The following is a 21,935-nucleotide window of genomic DNA, read 5'->3' as shown; positions in this document are numbered from 1 at the left end:
AAAACAATGCACAAAACACAGATTTCAAAGGATGTTTTCGGTATCACAAATGATCGGGCTAATTATCATCTTCCTTGCATAATTTTGTCTAGAGCCCCTGTTCATGACTCGAGTTTTGAGATTTGGAGGCGGTCAAATGATATAGTTTTTTATAATTTGGAGCCCCAGTGCGAAGACAAGCATTGGCGAGAAACGCCTGCGGAAAGAGAAGTAGATTCACCTGCTCCATTGACAAAATGGATGATTTCAAACATTAAAGATAGTATCAAAAGTCCGTGACCACTAGAAAGCAAGACAGCAGCTAGCTGTAAACATCGCATGGGGTTGAAACATTCATACTGTTTCGATCAAAGCTGTATCCATAACATGCATGCTGCTAGCTTCTCTTATTGTTACTTTGCTCTTAAATAGAATGTTCATAAGAGATTGGATGGAATAAATCAAACCCTCTGGAAGCTTTTATGTGTTCTTATTGGTATGATCTCTTTTTTTGACTTGTAAAGTCTATATTAACATAGCACCTGTCTCTTTTCGGTGATGTGTGTGTGTGTGTGTGTTGGCATGCAAATATTCTAAAATACAGCGTGAGAATATCTTCAGACCAATAATGTGAGAGAGAACTGCTAGGGTTGGACAACCACTCCTAAAAGTTGGTAAGTCTTGGAAAGTAAGCAACCTTCTTTGGCTTATTTGAGTGCAATTAAGAATGCGAATTGAATTTTTTTTCTCGGAATTATATTATTTTTTATTTTTTAAAGTTTATCTTTAAAATCAGCAAGTCAAAACCATCTAAAAATATATTTTAAAAAATTTAAAACATAAAAAAAGTCTAAATAAAACCCGAGTTCCACCAAAACATAAAGCAAGATCTTCAACGGGAGAGAATATTGGCTTGTCCTTCTCAAGTATAGACTCCTCCTAATCCTAACAACTCTTGCGCCAGGGAAATTCAGTCGAGTCGATCAATAATCCTTTTTTTTTAGAAATCTGAGTTGACCGTACGCACAGCAATTAGTAATAAAACAAACAGTTAGGTGGCGCGCTAGATCGAGGCTTATTGCTACGGAGACTACACTGTATAAGATGAAAGACACGCTGGCTCTTCAACTTTAAACTGGGCGCCCTCCTTATTGCATTTGGATAGGAAGAGATGTTGATGATTATCCCAAGGAGGCCACGGGTCAATTCTTTTAGCATAAAAAATATTAATAAATAAATACGATTTAAGAGTATTAGATTTATTTATAAAATTAGTACTAATAATTTTAGTTTTAATTTGTAAATAATAATATTAAACTTGTTTTACTTAAGTTTTTATAGTTTTTTATTCTTTAAAATCAAATTTATAGTTTTTTTATGATAATAATAATATTTTTAAAAAAATTATTAATAATAACAATAATAATAATATTGATGATTATAAATTTGGATCTGACCCACCGTCAAACTTGTACTTTTAGAGTTTGATTTCTCTAATAATAATAATAAACTTGTTTAACCAAAATTATTATAGTTTTTAATCATTTCAAATTAAATTTATGTTTTTTTTTCAATAATACTAATATTTTTTTTAAATTTAATAATAAAAATAAAAACAATATTAAAAATAGAAATAACATCAATAATAATAATAATAATAATAATAACAACATCAACGTTAATGATAACGACAAATGACAACAACAACAACGATAATTTTTAATTTTATTTTTCAAATTAAATTTATGATTCTTTTCAATAGTAATAATATATTTTTTAAAATTTATTAATAATATTAAACATACCTAACCCAAGTTCTTATAATTTTTAATTTTACCTTCAAATCAAATTTATAATTGTCTTTTAATATTAATAATATTTTTTTTTAATTTTTTAATTATTATATTAAAAATAATAATATTTTTAATATTAATAAAATATTAAAATTACATAACCCAAGTTTAAATAGATCTTACTGCAATGTCAGATCCAAAAGTTTTTGATTTGGTTGCAATACTAAATCCAAAAGTCTTTGATGTGGTTTTAGCTGCAAAACCATGTCATGAAAATATGATAACAAACTATAAAAAATAAAATTAAACAAAAAACATGAATTAAAAAAGAAAAAACAAAGCAAAATCCTATTCTAATGAATAATGCTCTGTGAGGAGAAATACAGTAAATCCTTTCATGAAATCACAATAATCTAATGAAAAATAAACATAACAAATCATGAAGTTTAATTCTATGAATTTGAAAGAAAAAAACTAATTAAAAAAAATTGAATAATCTGAGTTAACCCATTAAATTTAAAATCTGTATCATGAAATTGTGATAATTAAATAGAAAAATATTAATATTACGTCAAATTTAAAATATGTATCATGAAATTGTGATAACTAAATAGAAAAATATTAATATTAACAAACTAAATAGAATGAAATTAAAAAAAGATTAATTAAAAAAAAAACAAAGCAAAGTAATATTCTAATTAATAGTGCTTTATGAGAAAAGTTACAATAAAATTCTCTCGTGAGATCACAATAATCTAATGAAAAGTAAATAAAATAAATCATGAAATTTAATTCTCAATCAAATTGATATTAAAAGATTAAATTAAAAAAAATTAATTAAAAAAAATCTAAATCAACTAAGTTAACCCGTTAAATTTAAGATCTGTATCATGAAAGTATGATAACCAAATAAAAAAAATTTAATATTAACAAAAAAAAAATTAAAAAAAATTAATTAAAAAAAAACAAGGAAAAAGATGGAAAAAAAATGGCATCAGTCAAAATGTGCTTTAAATGTGAATCCCTGTCAACACGCTTGATAAACAATTCCTAATTAATTATTAACTCTCTACCTAACATTCTTTAATGCATATGCTTGTTCTGTCTGGCACATCATCCACCATCCACGCAGTTGGCGGCTTGATGCCACCCATATATTGTAACCAGGATCTTACGTAAAAGTGAATTTCCACAGCAATTAGCAGATGTTTTATTCCAGATCAGTAACATATGCTATCAGAGAGGCAAATCTTGGAAGCATTATGAGGTGATTCTATGATCAAGAATGAGATAAAACAAACTGGAAGCCTTGACTTGAAAATCATGAGAAATGCTTCTTGTTAATTTGAACCCTCAACAAGCACCTCTTGTGATACAATGTATAAAATTCTCTATTATCTTTATGTTGATGCACAAAAAATTTGCAGATAATTGCCTGAAAGTAATGGTTAAAAAAGGATACAATTACCTCTAACTCAAAAATACTTTCTATTGCTAGGTCTCCATATTCCTTGACTGAAGCTGAGGCCCGCAAGCTTTAAATGGAACCGTAGTTTCGTGTACTTTGCTTCTTTGTTCCCTGAGCTGAAGCTGATGGCCGTTCCCAGGAAGCTTCACTAGCATAGCCACTGCTATTCTCTTCTGGTCGTGAATAGCCATAGCCTACTCCACTTGCCTGTTTTTCACAAAAGCAATTTAGCTGCTAGGAAGTCTATACATATGCAATAACCGTACAGGTTTTTCATCCACTTGATGAACTTCACCAACGGGCCTGTTCACAGACCCCTTACCGCTTACGTGAAATTCTAATTAACTCCGCTCATTATAGACCATCATTTAAAAGTAAAAATCAAATAACATAATTTGCCAGAAAAGTTATGAGGACTTACAGTTTCTAAACACGCAGACAAATATGTCATGCCTGGCAAAGCATCGGTCCCATGCTGAATTCAAACAATAAATCAACGAGTAAATATAGATGTATATTATTTCACAGCTATTGTGAAGAAAATCAGAAGCTAGAGACTATCAAATGCTGAAAAGGAAAGCAAAGAAGCCTACCAGGCGTTCCACCCGTGTTTTGTAAATGAACCCTCCAACACAAAACAGAGTTGATGCAACAATGAATCTGTTCCATGCCAACGTGTTCAGTCATCAAAATTCAGAATGGATAAAGAAACACCCATTAGAACCAGTAACATGCCAATGAGAACATAAAATTTATTTCCTTATCAGACACTGAAGGAGATGAAGAATGTTAAATCGACTTAAGCAAGATAGATTCCAAATATAGCCCACACAAAATCTACTTGAAATGTGCTCTTAACACTCAAGATGGAGAAATCATTGAATTGTCATACATGCAAGATATGATTCCAAAGATAGCCCATCCTCGTGTAGAATCTTCTCTTTGATCCTGCCTATGTTCTGCAAAATTTGAACAAACAACCAGGTTGTTATACAGTAAGCAAGCAGGCATTGAAACTAAAGTCAAACACCAGCACATTTTTAGTGGGTATTGGCACAGAAACTTGTTGGTGTTTGGCATCACTCAAAAAATGCCTCTGAAGATTTGTTACTGTCATCAGAGAATGATACAAGTTCTGACACGACCAAATAGGTTTAGAAAAGTGTAAGGCATCATCTATGGGATCATTCAAATGGTACATTGTACAGACATTAAGAAAACCATACATTTCAGGAAAGCTTGGATTGCTCCAACAACAAATGAGCTTACCACAACTTTTGGCAAGGAAAAACTGAATGGGCTCATAACCCTCTATTGGTATTGTGACATTAACTTCATATGGAGTATCACGAGCCTCCTGGCCTTCAAAACTTACAAATCTAATGTTAGAAGATTATCAAATAAAAGAGATATCAATGAAACATCAAAAAGAGTGGTAAACATACATGTCCATTCAACATTTAACAATGTAGGTGTCAAGGTTGTAGGAGGACTTCCAGTCGCCCCTGAACCTGACAGCCTCACCTCCAGGCCTTTCTCTGGAAGAATCTGAGAGGGTAATCAACATAAAAATATCAGACACATAAGTGGATACATCATACAACTACAAATATCAGTTTTTAATCCATGGAACTGACAAGTAGTACCTTAATCATAGGCTTCCGCACCAAAGTGGAAAGGGAAGCAATAGCAGTCATATAAAGGGTTACTTGAGTTTGTTCAGTTGTGAAGCTGAAAACGAGAAAGCGCATCATTGGTCAGGATAATGAGAGTGTTTTTTCAGTAAATGGAGCAAAAGCTTTTGCTACACCATTCAATTGACAGATCTTTTACCTAAAATCATGGTGAGACTTTTCATAGCCTAGTTGAGTCAATCCATTGTAAACCTACAATTTTATGAAAGAAGTGAAACTTCCACAAATGTTCTCTTCTGTTGCATTCATCAGCAGTAAAAGCATGGCTTCTTACAATTTCCCATGATCGTGGATGAAATCCAATGGTGAAGCCTTCAAATACCCGAGGACCAGGTTTCTCGCATGGAATTGCAAGTTCAACAAAAAATCTGATAGTGGGAAAAATAGCCACACATTTAGAGAAGTGACTCGACAGTTGAACTAAGGACTTGGAAAATTAGAAAAAGAAAAGGGAATCTCTAAAGCTAGTTTATTTACAACATAATTGCAATTCCAGACACCACAAGCAATTTGAACATTTCATACCCAATCATTCCCTTTCCACCAAGTTTTTCCTAAAGTAATAATCATTAAGCAATAAGCAGTTTTCCAAATAACTTTTAGTGCACAAAGATATAGCTTCCATGTCCCTTTTGATGTGGTAGAGCACAGGGGCACCATGCAATTTCTTCAAGAAGTTTAGCAAGGAAACTTGAAAGATTTCACCCCCCTCTCTTCAAAAGTTCCTAGAAGGCCAAATGAGAAATGGAAGGAAGATCTTGATCCTTGATTATGTATTATTTACTGACAACACAGCCAATGATTTACTTGACACTTCTCTAAAAAAACCAGTCAATCACTCATGATTTAAAACTCTCCATCTCCAGATTTTGACAGCTATCTAAAGGTCTTCTCGTGAAGAATTTGCAATTCTTCTTTCTATCTTGAAAATCTGACATTTATGGTAAAAATTCAGTACCTGACACTTTGAAACTGTTCAATTATGTCAACAAATACTACCTGCTAACCAATCGAGCTCTATAGCTCAATTAGTAGAAACACTCCCCCTTTAAGGAGGTTGTGCATTTGACTTCCCCTAAAATGGGAGAAAACCTAAACGTTCAATCACCACAAAAATGAAAAAAACAATTACTGCCTGCTTATATTACACATCTCATGGCCAAAGACAGCCTTGTACCTAAACCTTTCTGATATGACCTTATTATTGCCTTGAAATAAAATAATTGATATTACTTGGAAAGTTTCCATGTACAAACATATGCTTTGGTTCAAACTTACTCCACCAGCAAGTGAAGATGTAATAATATAGAATTACAGACAGACAGAACTATTGAAATGAAATTCTCTTACTTTTTTGTGTTTACTTCTTGAATTTCATAGTGGGAACCTGGGAATGGGCATCTGTAACCCAGATACAGAGACTGTAAACAAGGTAGTTTCCCACCTCTCTGAATACTGGGTAGTTCTCCTACTTACAATGTACATGAATTTTATCAATCAAAATAAGCAGAGAAAATTTCTACTCCCACTCAGTGAAATAAGTCAAAACATCCTACCAAACATTTTTTACCCACATGACCACACACAATTCTGCACCTGGAACCCTCAAAGTTCAATATCAAGGCTCTTATAGTTCAATTCCATGCCTCTTCAGGAAATTAATTTCACAATAATTGATGTAACCATATCGCCATTAACAGGATCGTAAACTAGAAAATAACTCTAGGGTACAGTAAAAAAAAGGATTTATGCAGAATAAAATGAAACTCAAAGTATTGTTGGAAGAGACCTGCAACTTGACTCCTGAGTAACATTGCATATGCATCCAAGTTCACCTGAAATGAGACAAAAAAAAAAAAAAAGGTGATGAAACCAGTCTCTAATTAATGGCACAGTGTATTTGAATGTCGAGCAATGCAACAGAGACTCAGAAACACAAAAACCATAAAGATAAGTAGAAAGAACAACAAAAACAATGCACTCCAAAATCAGCCAACCATTAAAAAAGAGTTCTCTCAAGGAAATATAGTCTTGAAACAAATAAGCGATTGCGAGTTTAATATTTATATTATTTTCAGTCATATAGGGTGTCCCAAAAAGGAATCCATCAAGGAAAGCGTAAGAAAGAAATAAAAGGCATATTGTGGTGTATATGATACACATTCAGCTCCACGATATGTGCAACAGCAACTAACAATGTCAAATCAAATCATCCATTAAACACTTTGTGAATTTACAAAACCAACTCTAAGGGTGCATTACCCTTCTTTAAACAAACATTTTCTAGAATTATGACTGCCATTATTAGTCTTTAATTTCCACAGAATTTCTAGGTTTTTTATTGTTCATTCAATTCATTGGAATACTAATGATTTAAGCTTCCTTGCAACAAAATAAAGAAATGATCAACAAAACGAACACTTTACAGTTCCAAGATGGCCATGAAGCAACTGGATGTTGAAACATTCACAAACCTTTACACTGTCCATTTAAACAACTTCCACATATAATATTCACCTGAGATTGGAAAAGAGAGACATTTATTAAGATAATATGAATAAAATAGCACTATTGAATGCAAAGCTACAACAAATACATGTTACAAACATGAGATTTACACGATGTTTATTTAACTTTATCTTTCTTATTTTTGGTGGGGGTGCCACGCTATGAAATAAGAAAAGAAACATCATCACAACTGACCTGAGCAGTACGTCCCAGTTTGTCATAACTTTGTTCACAATTCAGCAAGTCACCATTGTAATACCCCTAAAGACAAAGATTTAGAAGATTCAGACAACTGGATTTTGAATTCCAGAAATAAGCAGCACCATAACAGCACTAAGTTGAAAATAGCATTGATAAATAGAAATTAGTCAGCCAACCATTAAAAAATGTTTATTTCGTTCAGCATCATCAATCAGCAAAAACCAAACTTTTGAAATCCTTCGGGGAGAAAATGTGATAGTGAGATGAAGGGATTCTAGAAGCGACTTTTCAATGGCAAAATTTCAGAACTTTATAGATTGACCCTCTACTAAACAAATGGGAAGCACTACCTTCCATTGCATAGGACCTTTTCCTATTGCAACTAGCATTTCAAGTATCTTGAGAACATAACTGACACCCTCTCCCAAAATGAAGGCCAAAAAGACATGGATCAGATTGCAACTCTACTCCATACATGCAAACAAAAAATTTAATTCAGAAAGATGGATTGCCAAGAATCATTCTCTTGTATTGAATTATCATTTTTCATTTGAAAGGATTGCCAAGAATCATTCTCTTGCATTGTATCATCATCTTCTCCACACACCCCCCCCCCAACACACACACACCCCTAAGGACTGATAAATTTGATGTAGCCTATTAAGGAAAAGGAGCAGGCTAGAGATAGAGCATAATGTCATCATGTCATCATCAACAAAGTTCAGAACAACATAATTTACAAGCAAAGACCTTACTTGAACAAAATCAACACGTCCTGAGCCAGCAACAAAGTGGTTGAAATTATTAAATCGGCCAAAGTCCACATATCCCTGCACAGAATGCAAGCAAAATACACTAGAATATAAAACCACAATTGCATAACAGAAACATTAAATTACAAACTAAATTGCATGTGCAGTTTAAAATTTGTTCTTCAGTAGCATAATTGGTTAAGCTTCGCAAGTTGTGCAATTAGTCAGAGCAAAAATAAAGATCACTTGACACAGTTTCTTAATGCAAAATGCAATTCTTCCCTATACATCATCCAATCTTTTACGCCACCAGTAGTTTACTTAAATCATTACTTGTACTCAATCTTTATAGCAATTTTTTTATAAAAAAAAAAATTGGTGTTATAGACTACAACCGTTTGGGATCTAGCCTCCACGTCTTTGCAAAACCGAATCACTACGTCCGTTTCCTGCGTCACAATACAAATTTATAGCCAAAAAAAATAAAAATAAAAATAAAAATCTTCAGATTCTCAATTGAAAAACGAAATTACCTTCCCTTCATACTCAAAAAAATGCCCAATCCAACTGCTCTAAAAAAATTAACATCTTAAGGAAAATCAACAAAAATCCGAGAAAACAACAAGCTTTCTTTCTAACGTAATTTATAACAACGTGAATGTAGGATACAAAATCAACAATTCGACTAGAATTATCGAGAGCGTAACAGTTAGAGCTCGGAGCAGCAACCGATGCAACGCCAACAAGCACTTGTGTTACGATAGCTGAAACAAAATTGAAATCGAAACGACAACAAAGAAAAAATGAAATGCGAAAACAGCAGTGGATCTAATGATTATATTTTAGTGATTAGAAAAGAACCATACCAGTTACTATTATTATTATCCATGAACAGGGTAAAGATTCTACAAAAGGGTCTCGTTGACTCTGCATCATCTCTTCTAAAAATTGTTTACGTTACAAGCATGGCCTTCCTCAATTTTGCTTCTCTTCTCTCCTGTTCTGCGTGGTTGAACGACTTGTCTTGAGATGTGAGGCCTTTGGGGTATTTTTTGGCTCGTCCACAAATGGTGTTGTAGCATGATGTATAGTTGTCGGGTCTGCCTTGGGAATTCAATTGGAAAAGGATTGAGTTATCCAATCAATATAATTAATTATTTTTATTAAAATAATATTATTTTATTTTTTTCAAAAACTATTTTTTTATTAATCTAAAGCATAATTTTAACTAAATTAATTATATTACCAAGCAAGTTGATTAAGTTTTATTGAATTAATGTAAGATCGATTCAACTAAAAATTAGATTAAATTGAGCTTTAATCTTAAATTTTTATAATCAACGCAACATACTAAATTTAATAATTATATTAGATAATATCATTTTTTCTCCGGCATTTTAAACCCAATCGTTTGACTTGAAACTAACAAAATTCAAAATTAACATAGTTATAATCAATTTTCAATCCTTAACTATCATAAACTATGTTTGTTTTAACATAGTTTATAAATTAGACCATCTCTTTTATAAATTAATTAGTTATAGTTGTTTTTTAAAATAATATTTTTTATTTTTTTAAAATTATTTTTGATATTAACATATTAAAATGATTTAAAAATATTAAAAATATTAATTTAAAATAAATAAAAAAATAAAATATTTTTATTTTTTTCAAAAATATTTTTAAAATAAAAAAATAAACAGAACCCAAAAGGTGCAGAAAAAACATAATGGCCCAAGGCTCACAACAAAATGAATCTATTTTTCTAAATGCATTCGGCCATGTAAAAGGTATCTTTAAAACCATTTTTTTAAAAAAATAATTTTAATTGATTTATAAATTGATCCAAGATATAGAGTAAAAAAATAATTTCATAAAATATATGTTATATATTTTTAAAATATATGTAAACCCCATAGTAATTTTTTCAAGTTTTATAAGGAGGATTTTATGAAAATTATTTTTTTTATGTTTTTTTAATTTTTTAATGTGTTAATTTTAAAAACAATCACTATTTATCTTTATCCTTTTTTCATTATATTCATGGCTGAAAATATTACATTTATCCTAGTTATTAAACCCGGCCCGACACGAAGGGTTGACTCGAAACTCAGCTGACCCGGTGGCTGGAGCAGTCCGGATTTAACAAAATATCGGTTAGGGCAACAACCTAGCACAACTTGGATGAACCTGATTTTTTTTTTAAAATATGAGATTTAAAATTCATTAGTGTATATATTTTATATTTCCAAGAAAAAAAATTATATTTTTTTAATATGAAATAAAATAAATTTTGGCTTTAATACTTCAACTTAAAAAAATAACATAATATCTTTTCAATGTAAGAATTGAAATTCTTCTGTGTATATATATATATATTCTCAAGAAAAAAATTATGTTTTTTTAATGTGTGATAAAAAAAATTTGTTTAAATACTTTAATTTAAAATGATAATATAATATCTTTTTAATGCATGATTTGAAATATTTTTATATATATATATTTTATATTTTCAAAAAATCATATATATATTTTTTTTCAAACAATTACGTACAAGTCACAAATACAAACACATCACTTAAATACAAATAAGGCAGTCACACTGATTCTGTCCTTGGTCTTGCTTGGAACAAGCATTTTAGGTCTGGGGAATCTCATACGATCTAGTTCTGTTCTATCTGCTAACATTGATGGATTGCTCCGATAGCTAATAAGTATTGAAATAAATACAGGAACATCCTTGCCAGTGCTAGTGCCGACAAACAAGTCAAAATTTGGGATGTGGATGCTGGAAAATGTGACATTACCATGGAGCATCATACAGACAAGGCAAGAATATAGCCTCACATTATTCTTTCATATAATTTGGATAGTGAACCAAGCCAGATTCATTTATTACTTGGGTATGCCTTCATTGGGATATTACAACTATTCATGCATCGGTGCTGACCTATCAGTGTCCTCGACCCAATGACCACCAGGCACATTGTATGCACATGTATGCTGCAAGACATGGTGTTGAACCATTCAAAGATCAACGTGCTAGTGATTGAATAACTTGTCAATATTCCTTTGTCATAAAGCTAAACATTTGTTAAGGAAATTCTAATAATGAAAAAGAAAACAAATGAAAGTTGAGTTACTTTTTTTTATCTAACTGTCATACAATGTGCCAGTTGCCTGTCTTCATAAAACAATTTAGTCTTCCAAGATTTGTTGGAATTATAAGAGCAGGGTTTTTGGAATATTTTCAGCTCTAAGTCATAGCAGTTGTTTGTGCTAGCCAATGCAAGGAACACCCTTTACTATGCTGTGTCTTATGGTTCTATTTAAATTTACTGGATGCAAAAATTATGGGTACCTGTGTTATTAGCTTATTGATATGGGTTACATTCTTCTTTTCATACAAATGCTGACAGGTTCAAGCAGTTGCATGGAATCATCATGAGCCACAAGTTCTTCTCAGTGGATCCTTTGATCATTCAATAGTCATGGTAATATAGCGCTTGCTTAGTCTGATGTCTATAGATTTGGATTGTCACTATACCTCACGGTGCAAGGCTTTTCTTTCTAAGATCACTTCCATGTGAAAGTTTTCTTTAATTAGTCAAGGTAATTAAGAGCTTTCTTAGTCTTGATGTCATTACCCTTATGCTTTGCAGAAGGATGGAAGGTTGCCTTCAGATCCTGGTTTCAAGTGGTCGGTCACAGCTGACGTTGAAAGCTTGGCCTGGGATCCGCATGATAAGCATTTATTTGTGGTGTGTGCTTCATCCTTCTATTTATGCTTTTCCTATACCTGTTTTTGAGTTCCTTCTATTTCTTCTTGACAAAGAAACAGAGGGGAACATTGTTTCTATGTTTTAAATGCATGATAGGTGTATATAGAGTTTTATTTGCGAGGTACTGAAATATCTTCTAAAATGCTGAGATATCCTTGTAGGTGAGTCTTGAAGATGGTACAGTTCAAGGTTTTGACATCCGTGCTGCCAAGTCTGGATCAGCTTCTGACCTTAAGCCAAGTTTTACCCTCCATGCACACGACAAAGCTGTTTGCACAATCTCTTATAATCCTTTAGCACCAAATGTACTATCTTCATTTTCATATTTTAATCCTCAGTTCTAGTTAGATGTTTAGATCATCAACTTCACTAACTTTCCTTACCATGTTTGACAGCTTCTTAGCACAAAAGGAGAGAAATAGAGTAAGGTTGAGAGTTGCTCAAAGAGAGGATGATTCCTCTTCCTCTATTATTGTAAATCTTGTACTCTCCCTACATAATGCAATGGCTTCTCCCATGGATGTAAGCGGTTTTGTCGAACCACGTTAAATATTATGTCAGTATGCTTGGTCTCCTATGAGTAAATATCAGTATATCACCAGTCGGAATTCCCAACAGTTTAAACATGTTTTTAGATGTTAGCACGAGTAATCACACTGTTCTGAATGTTTTCAGGGAGCTATCTTTTCTGTTTCCTTCTCAGAGGACAACCCTTTTCTGCTCGCTATTGGAGGCTCCAAGGGGAAATTGGAAGTGAGTTTAAAAACCCTATTTTATATTTATTGGAGCGCATATCTATGAGGAAGTTTGTATAATTTATCCTAATTTATGTCACTGAAATCTCGCAGCTATGGGATACATTGTCTGAGGCCGAGGTTGCTAGAAGATTTGGAACCACAGCAAGCTGAAATCACCGCTGGCTTCATTGATCAAGAAGGTAAAAGAGCTATGCTCCTCGTAAAATTCGAGAGCTACAGCAAAAACATGGGCCTTGTTATGAGCTAAGATTGATTTGGTAGGTGAAAGACATCGGTCCTGACATGGCAAGCATGTGTATTTAAGTAGACTGTAGCGAGAGCTGGTGTATTTATACGAGAATGAGTGGCAGTAGTGGTAGTCTCATAGCTTTTCCAATTTTGTGAGATGGCAGATGAGGTTTGGTTTCTTGTTTATTTATTTATTTTGCTTTTTTGGCATTATGATATGTAATTGTAATGAAGACCAACGTTAATTCATGCGTGAGTGAGAATCTTAAGAAATGAAAGCAAAACAAAAGCTAGATTCGACAGAAGATCACAGCTTTTAAAAGATGGCAAACATTTTTATAAAACGTATCTAAACTCACTCCTAAAGAGTAGCATCTTCCTGCACTGCTTCCGCAGAACTTAAAAGACTGCAACTGCTTAGACCCTAGTGTCTAGAGAGGAAGATTCTTGTCCATTTCGTGTTCTTCTCGTAATTCAAGTGTGAATGAATTGACCATAAGATGTCAACATTGCTTTACCTTATGTTTAATTGTCTTTTTCCTTGTTATCTTTTCTCCCATCTTTTCCCAGCATGTTCCATGAGGTTTCTCCGAACATAGCACAACAGAATCCCCTATAAAATATATTTTCTGTCTCGCCCAATCCCTTTCTCTCTACTTATCCAACGGCTGTTTTTTTTTTTTTACTGTGTCGGTGGGTTGTTTGAGGTTGCTGCTGGTCAGCAGAAGCTGCTGGCCACTTTTTTCCAACCACAGGCTCATCCATTAGAGGGTGGATCCCACCATTTTGAACCCACGTTTAAACGTAACCAAACATATAATTTTTGCGTTGTGGCTGCACCTCAGTTCCTGCCTCGTTACCAAACGGCACCTAAGTTACAGTAGAAAACAACAAGCCACGAGAAAGAATCACCTATCTTATGACACGTATTCAAACCAAGAAGTTCTTGCTCTTCATTAATTATCCTGGACAGTTCCCCTCAATAATTGTTATTCTTTATTTGGCTATAAGTTCCCTTGCTCTCTTCTTTTCATCGAAGTGATCGGTCTTCTATCGTTCTTTGCTTGCTCTTCACAATCCAAAATGGCTTCTCTCTTGAAGGAATTGCCCTCAATGGCTACAATTCTCTCTGCGTACGCATCCCTATCCGGTTTATCCATGCTTATCCGCACCATCTTGAATGAAATGATTCCAGGGGGTATGCGTGACTACATAGCTACGAAGTTCTCAGATTTCTTTGCTGCCTACTTCTCCTCAGAGTTCACCTTCATCATTGAAGACCGATGGCAAGCTGTGGATAATGAAACCTTTCGAGCTGTTGAGGTCTATCTTCCAACCAAAATCGGCCATTCCACCGAAAGCCTTGTTTTAGGTACCAGTGACACGAACAACATCACTGCCCCACCTAAACCAGGGATTCCCGTTGATGCTAAAGTAATTGATGTTTTTCAAGGTATGCATTTTGAATGGAAACTCTGTGAGAAAGAAGCGAAAAAGTACTCCTATCGCCAGAAAAGATACTTCCAGTTGAATTGCAAAAAGAACTACAGAGAACATGTGATGCAAAGCTACTTGCCACACATTAGCAAGACTGCAGCTTCAATCTTGGACAAGAGGGAGACCCTCAACATCTATACTTATCATACCCAAGATTCTATGTGGGAATCTACAGTGTTTAAGCATCCAGCTACTTTTGAGACTATAGCAATGGACCCTGACCTGAAGAAGTTCATAACTGAAGATCTTGACTTGTTTGTGCAAAGAAAGGAATACTTTCGGAGTGTTGGTAGAGCTTGGAAAAGAGGGTACCTTCTTCATGGTCCACCAGGGACTGGAAAATCCACTCTCGTTGCTGCCATTGCAAACTATCTAAGATTCAACATCTATGATCTCCAGCTCCAAGGTGTAAGAAATGACTCTCAACTCAGGAGGATACTCACCTCCACAACCAATCGCTCAATTCTTCTTATTGAGGACATTGATTGCAGTACAAAAAATTCACGTTCCCGCAATCAAACAAGGAATCCAAAGGAAGATGGTGAGGAAGATGATGATGATCAACGTGATAAGAAGATTTCTTTTGATCCTGGGGTAAGTGAGTTTTGAAAGAATTTATCTCCCAAGTTTATCTTATTAGGAATTAACTTATTTATAACCCTTCACAGCTTTACTAATTAGACTTCACAGATAACTTTATGCCAGAAATGATTAATCAGATTAGATCAAATTAACTAGAATATATCTGGAAAAAAGATTTATTAATCACATTGATGCCATATTGCCTCCGAGTTTTCCATTTTTCCATATCGAATAAATCATATTTTTCTTTAAATCTTCTCAAAGGTGACCTTATCTGGTTTACTCAACTTCGTTGATGGACTATGGTCAAGCTGTGGGGATGAAAGAATAATCATTTTCACCACAAATTACAAAGAGAAGTTGGACCCAGCATTGTTGCGCCCAGGACGAATGGATGTTCATATTTACATGGGACATTGTACTCCCGCAGCATTCAAGAAGCTTGCCTCTACATATCTTGGGATTAAAGAGCATGTCCTTTTCAAATGCATTGAAGATCTCATTCATGGTAGAGTTATTACCCCAGCAGAAGTTGCACAGCAACTTATGAAATGTGACAATCCCCAGGTTGCACTTCAAAGTCTAATTGAGTTTATAAATCAGAAGGAGACTACTGAAATGATGGATAATGGGGCTAAAAAGGAGGATCAAGAAGAGGTCATAAAAGAAGAGGTCGTGAAGTGTAGAATTGAAAGCATGAAACAGGATGTGAAACAATCCAAGATTCTAACGACATCCATTTACCTGACCTAGCAAGATGGTTTGTTTGCTTCCATCAAGTAATGTCTTAGTCCCTACTTATTGGATTTTCCTTTTGTGAGATAGCTCTTGTTGCATTGTGAAACGTGTTCAATGATCAAAGGGTTTTTAACATGGTAATGAAACTCAACCGTTATATAATCTAGTTCAAGATCTGGTTAGTGGTTTGACTAAGTTTAATAACAAAACAATATTCAATTTAATAAAATAATTATGTTGATTAATGTACTAGCATTTTCTCTGTAAATTTTAATTTATCCCATGAAGGTTGAATGGTTTCTCAATTTTCCTTCTTGATTATAATTTCCACCCTAAACTTTGTTTAAGATTTTTTTTTTAATTAACATAAATGTCCGGGCCGATTTAGATGTACCTTGATTAATTTCACAGATCATGAAGTTAATAACTATGTAAATTTCTTATGATTATTACATTAACAATTATAAGACTCAAACTTGAAATCACATGAGAAATAAACATCTTGATCTTAAACTCTTATCATTAGGTCATCTATTATATGGTTTTAAGACTTTCATTCGATGGACTCTGTTGATGATTTCACACTGTTTATATTATAATTAATCCTTTAAATTTTTTTGAAAAATCAATCAAGCACTCATTCTTAAAACATACTAACAATATTGTTTTTCGAATTAGGTTTATACTTTCTTTCCTTTTTCCTTTCAATCTATCTCCTTTTATTACGCTAACAAAATAAAATTGATGATGTGACCTTTTTTATATTCTTAATTGACCCCTAAGGTTTTTTAAAATATATTAATCGGTAAATATTCCTTCCTCAAGAACATATCAACAATCTTACCCTTTCACTTACAATTATACTTTATATTTTTGTAGTATTAGATTTCTCAAAATTAATAAACTTTGAATGTTAGAAAAGTATCAATAAAATGAAATTATATAAGACTTCATTTTGAGACTAATTAGAATACTCCAAGGTGCTATATTGAATTTTAATAAGATTTATAATCAATCCATTAATAACATGGAGATTAATAAAAATACTCCAACACTTCATCTTTATTATCTATTCCAGACATCATACTAGATAGATATTATATTCATGGACGATTCACCTTAAAGATACTTTGATGGCTAAAAGTATGGAGGTTCAATTCCTCTCCAATTTTTTTTATGGTTAAAGAATTTATTTCTAGTTGTTTTGCAACAATTAGAAGATTTGGTAAAAGAAATAGAGGGTTTTGCATCGATTGCGAAAATTTTTCCTTAAAATTTTTTCCATTACAGTCTTCTATAGGAGTCTAGGCAAAAATTCTTTTATCTTGTTGGAGGAATATCATCACATAATTTTCTATGAATGTTTATTTATTTTTCTAGCATAATATAATTTTTAATTATTCATCTTGAATCCTTTTATGAATGATATGGAATAAAGAAAGAAATAATGTGGTCATAGTCTATTATGAATTTAGTTGGTATCATCTTTTAATATTATCACTCATGAGAAAAAATAAATAGAAAAATGCTTTAGTTGTGCAAAACATAAAATTTAATATAACAAAATTAATAAACTATATTTATGGCCAAATCATAATTGAAATTCTTTTAGTTAAAGTTCAAGAGTATAATTAAAGCCATCACACTAATAGTTATTGATCATAATAAATTTGTAAAAAATGATCTCTTATTTGATGATTAAGCTAATATTTGAATTATGTGTGGTCAAAATAAATATTTATGGTGATTTTTCTAGATTTTGGTGAGAGAAGTTTTATGAAATTTAATATGATGAATTGATAAGTGTTTGATTGAGACTTTTTTAAAATCTCAAGAGACCAATCTAGATATAAATCATGTTGAGTTATTAATTTTGTTAGTTTGAGGAAAATAGATAGAAAGAAGGATTCCAACCTTGAAGAAAGTCATATAAACATATTTCATTAGAAAAAAAAACATAAAAAATAATGAAATAATTCTAAACTAGGACTAAAAAAACATAAATTAACTAGGAAAATATAACCACTCTTTAACATTAACTTTCGGATCTAATTTGAATGTTTTATCGACATAATTTCAAGTAGCTATAATAAAATTTCATGGTAAATTTTTAATATGATCTAACAATTAGATTAGAAATTATGTTTAAAAACTGCATTCGACCAGAATCTCCTGCATCAATTTCTTGAGAAGAGGCCAAGTAATTGTCTCCCAACATTTATCTCTTTCCTTTTTCTGTCTTTCTGGTTTTCTTGTAGGCAAATTATCTCTTTGAAATCCATTAGTTAGATTTCATGAATAATCGGGTCTGCAATAGTGTTGTTATTTTCCTTTCAGGCATTGGACTGCCCCACTTGCTTCTATAACAAGTACTGTTCTTAATTCATAGCTTGGTAAAATCCCTAGTTCTCGTCCCAGGGATTTAAAATCAAATATTGTTCTCTCCCAATAAGGGAGAGGATTAGGAATGCGAAGGCTATAATCTAGTTGTATTAGTGTTTAACCTCTAAATAAGAACCGAAAATATGAATAACTTGATAACCATTACTACTTCTGTAGGTTTTATACATCCATCATCCGAATTTTGAATCATTTACATTTTCTCTTTTTAAAAAAAAAAAAAAAAAATCCCTGAAACACCGTAGGTAACACCATGAGGCTTGTTGAACTGCATCGATGACATGCTGTCAAGCTTTGGAGAAGAAAGAATCATCATATCTTCACAACCAACTACAGAGAGAGACTAGACCCAGCATTGCTTGCATTGACATATCTAGGAATTGAAGACCATGGGTTTTTCAAGTGCACTGAAGATCTAATTCAGAGGATATCAGTTACCCCAGCAGAAGTATCACAGCAACTTAAGAAATGTAACAAAACGCAAGGTGCTATAGAAAGTCTCATCGAGTTTCTGAATATGGAGGAAGAATCAGCAGAGGAGGATAATGACAAGGAAGATGAAATGATTTTCTTCTTGAATCAAGCAGGACCATTTCCTGCCTGCCATTTTAAATACAGATTGCATTCTAATTTTCCAGTTGAATTCGCTTGAATTCCTAACTCCTAGCTTCCAAAAATGAGATCATATTACCTTGGCATGGACGAAAAGGATAAACCCTGAAGGAAAGTGCATGATGGCGGAAATTCAACTTTAGCAGATGCTATGGTTTCAATTAACTCTTTTATTAGATGCGCCAACATGAAAACTTCATCTGCTTGATTTTTTGTCACCCAATCTTCCAACGCCCTGCACACAAATCTCAATCTTTAACTACAACTTGAAGAAAAGGAACAGATGTTTTCTAAGTGAATCATTAACATAAAAGAAAGTGCGACATGATTCGCGCCTTCCTCAGTCTTTTAAGGCGATATTTTCACTGCCATGGTATGGACCTCTACCAGACTGGCAACCAAAATTATTAAAAATTTTGTCAAGTCAACTTTTTTTTTCTTCTTATTTGTGTGTGCGTGCACTTTGGGGTTGTATAATCCAGCACATATTCAAGATTCTACCAGGAGTCTTATCGAGATTTGGTTGTTTATTTTGAATCACCACCATCAAGAATACAGCCATGCATTCTTCGGTTACTAGAAAAGACTGTCAAGCAAACAACCAAAGATATTAATTAGGAGACCAACCTCAGTTGCGATTCTGTATTGCTGCTACAATCTGAAAACAGAACCTTGATAACAGGGTGTAGATCTAACTTCAAAACTGAATCTGTATTGCTCTCTGTGTCCAAACAATCACCACTGCAGCACCATGAATTTGGGTTTACAAGGACAATCTGAAGCATGGGAGATTTTGTTCTCAAATCCCTGACCACAGTCCTGAATGATAATTCATCTTTTGCACTTTCCACTAGCTGACTTGTGAACATTCTCTCCAGAGTATATTTCCTGTTCAGGATGATCAATTTAACTTTTTTTTTTGAAGCTCAAGGCTGCTATATCCCATATATAAACCTTTAGATTCACTAGATAATTTTTTGTGATTTCTAATTAGCTAGGAATGCACAAGTGCGGAAAAATATTAAGAAAGTACAGCAACCATGTACCTGAAAAGGTCAGCTGGTCCACCAACTGGCAGAGAAGTGGAAATGTAGCATTTAAAAAGTCTAACTCCATCATCTACAGGCATGTCCCCATTTGCACATGGATAAGCACCAATAAGAGATGAGCACTGTGGGCAACCAAATTGCTTCCATTCAATATCGGTAGATAGATTATAGGATCTAGCAATGAAAGCATCTCCAAGAAAGCCATTGAGGAAAGATCTCTGATTTATCCTGAGTTCCATATCTTTTGTGGTTTTCTGGTCTTCCAAAGAAGGTCCACACACATCATGGATTCCACCTTCATCAGTATAATCTTGATTATGATGTACTGAATCACAACAACCTGGACCTGGAGCCACTTTTTCAGAGAGATCTGATGCTGCTAGTGCAGACAATAATATACTACTATTAGTTTTTTCCTCTGCAACTTTAAATTTGACATTCTCACCATGGTTTTCCAATTTGGAACATGAAGACCCTGATTTTCCATTTACACCATGGATCACTCCGCATTGACTGTCACACCTTGTAGCTCTTCCAGATTCTGTTTCAAAATCACGCATAGCTTCTTCACTTAAACCTTCATTGCCAGGCTCCTGTTCAGGCTTGCACGTTTGGATTCTATATTTTTCAGAAAATTTACATCCAGCAAGATCATCACTGCAAAGTGTAACAGCTGTAGAATTCAACATGCACACACCCATTGGACATGCATATGCATGTGCATACCTATTCACCAACTTCTCACTGGCACCTCCAAATGAACAACAGCAACCTCCAAACCAGTTGTCAGCCATCTCTGGCCAATTAACCGATGGCATTTCCACAAATTGCCTACATATGAATAGAAATTCTGAGGAAAGCTAAGACTAAAAAGAAAATTATTAAAGTGATGCCATAAACGTAAGTGCAAATTAACGACTCAAAGCAGCCTATATAAAAGCTCCCGTTTCTACAGCCTACATATCCCAATTTTCATTTGGTAAAACTATAAATGGTATAGTGAGGTATTGAAAACTTATGGATGAATTCCAATAAATCAACCATACTCATAAAATATGCATATTCAAGCAAAATCAAAAGGAATTAACTAGAACGAGCAATCAACAGTCTTACTTTAAAGGACTTCTAGTCAGTCTATTCGAGCAACTTCTGCAATAAAAATGAACTCCTTCCATTGAGGATAAGCTCTTTAAATCTGAACCAAACAATTAAAACACATCAGAATCAAAAACCAAGTCCAGCACGACTAATGCCCAACTCCAAGTCATAACACAGACAATCACATTAAGCCAAGATCAATTATTATAAGTTAAAACCTTTCGCCTGTTCTCTTCAATCAAAATTATAACTTTAACTGAACTTTTAAATCAAACCCAACAGAATACTTAACCCAAACAACTCCAAAAAAAAAAAATTATTGTAAATTACCAGAATCCATAATGATTGGGTTTAACAAATCCAAATCCTCGTTCCTCTCACTTTCATCATCACTCAAATTCAGCAAATCAAATGTAGAAACTAAAGGGTGATCAACAGGAAGAAGCAAAACAAGCTTAACTTCAATATGATCATCAGAAGCTTTAGCATTTACTGGAGATTCAGGATCAATTAAAACCCTAGGAATCGGAACCCTAATTGAAACTTCACTGGTTTCTTCATTCTCGGTGAAGGTAACTAAAAGGTGGGATTTTGAGAGGTTTAATTGAGCTTGAAGGTGGTGAACTGAAGGTTTTGATTGTGAATTGAAGAGAAAGAGCTTTAGATTTGGTGATTGGGATTGAGTTTCCCATGTGAATCTCCATTTTTTAGGGTTTTTGAGAGACATTAGGGTTTTTGAATTTTGTTTATGTTACAGCGAAGGGCATGTGTTTGCGTAAAATTAAACGGGGAGTTT

The 21,935-nt window shown here is 33.3% G+C and overlaps 4 protein-coding genes and 1 long non-coding RNA gene across 6 annotated transcripts; 3 read left to right on the top strand and 2 right to left on the bottom strand.

The window, feature by feature from the left end:
- Positions 1-3,063: 3,063 nt before the first annotated feature.
- Positions 3,064-9,540, bottom strand: LOC105126633 (G-protein coupled receptor). The gene is made up of 17 exons (XM_011027558.1): positions 9,262-9,540; positions 9,065-9,159; positions 8,929-8,967; positions 8,791-8,844; positions 8,399-8,473; positions 7,638-7,703; positions 7,409-7,451; positions 6,724-6,769; positions 5,209-5,302; positions 5,074-5,126; positions 4,887-4,971; positions 4,686-4,788; positions 4,510-4,602; positions 4,133-4,199; positions 3,834-3,900; positions 3,662-3,715; positions 3,064-3,447 (listed from the first exon to the last, which is right to left on the bottom strand). The coding sequence occupies exons 1-17, from the start codon at positions 9,329-9,331 to the stop codon at positions 3,310-3,312; spliced, it is 1,242 nt and encodes a 413-aa protein (XP_011025860.1). The 5' UTR covers positions 9,332-9,540; the 3' UTR covers positions 3,064-3,309.
- Positions 9,541-11,092: 1,552 nt separating this feature from the next.
- LOC105126634 (uncharacterized WD repeat-containing protein C17D11.16-like) lies at positions 11,093-12,542 on the top strand. Its single transcript, XM_011027560.1, has 4 exons — positions 11,093-11,224; positions 11,815-11,889; positions 12,058-12,156; positions 12,339-12,542. Exons 1-4 carry the CDS (start codon positions 11,204-11,206, stop codon positions 12,519-12,521), a joined length of 378 nt encoding a protein of 125 aa, XP_011025862.1. The 5' UTR covers positions 11,093-11,203; the 3' UTR covers positions 12,522-12,542.
- Positions 12,543-12,835: 293 nt separating this feature from the next.
- On the top strand, positions 12,836-13,468 carry LOC105126635 (uncharacterized). Its single transcript, XR_842464.1, has 2 exons — positions 12,836-12,930; positions 13,026-13,468. It is a non-coding gene; the product is annotated as an uncharacterized LOC105126635 (long non-coding RNA).
- A 571-nt stretch (positions 13,469-14,039) lies between these two features.
- LOC105126636 (probable mitochondrial chaperone BCS1-B) lies at positions 14,040-16,146 on the top strand. The gene is made up of 2 exons (XM_011027561.1): positions 14,040-15,254; positions 15,507-16,146. Exons 1-2 carry the CDS (start codon positions 14,247-14,249, stop codon positions 15,993-15,995), a joined length of 1,497 nt encoding a protein of 498 aa, XP_011025863.1. The 5' UTR covers positions 14,040-14,246; the 3' UTR covers positions 15,996-16,146.
- A 2,358-nt stretch (positions 16,147-18,504) lies between these two features.
- On the bottom strand, positions 18,505-21,935 carry LOC105126637 (HECT-like ubiquitin-conjugating enzyme (E2)-binding protein). Of its 2 annotated transcripts, none has more exons than XM_011027562.1 (5): positions 21,470-21,935; positions 21,155-21,236; positions 20,039-20,872; positions 19,620-19,880; positions 18,505-19,227 (listed from the first exon to the last, which is right to left on the bottom strand). In XM_011027562.1, exons 1-5 carry the CDS (start codon positions 21,864-21,866, stop codon positions 19,068-19,070), a joined length of 1,734 nt encoding a protein of 577 aa, XP_011025864.1. In that variant the 5' UTR covers positions 21,867-21,935; the 3' UTR covers positions 18,505-19,067. The 2 variants fall into 2 exon arrangements, with proteins under 2 accessions (XP_011025864.1, XP_011025865.1); XM_011027563.1 differs by having other exon boundaries at positions 21,599-21,935.

Source organism: Populus euphratica, unplaced genomic scaffold (genome assembly GCF_000495115.2).
Source record: "Populus euphratica unplaced genomic scaffold, PopEup_1.0 scaffold41.1, whole genome shotgun sequence".
NCBI classification, from domain to species: domain Eukaryota; kingdom Viridiplantae; phylum Streptophyta; class Magnoliopsida; order Malpighiales; family Salicaceae; genus Populus; species Populus euphratica.
Note: the sequence above shows the minus strand (reverse complement) of the source record. Positions and strands in the feature narration are given on the sequence as shown.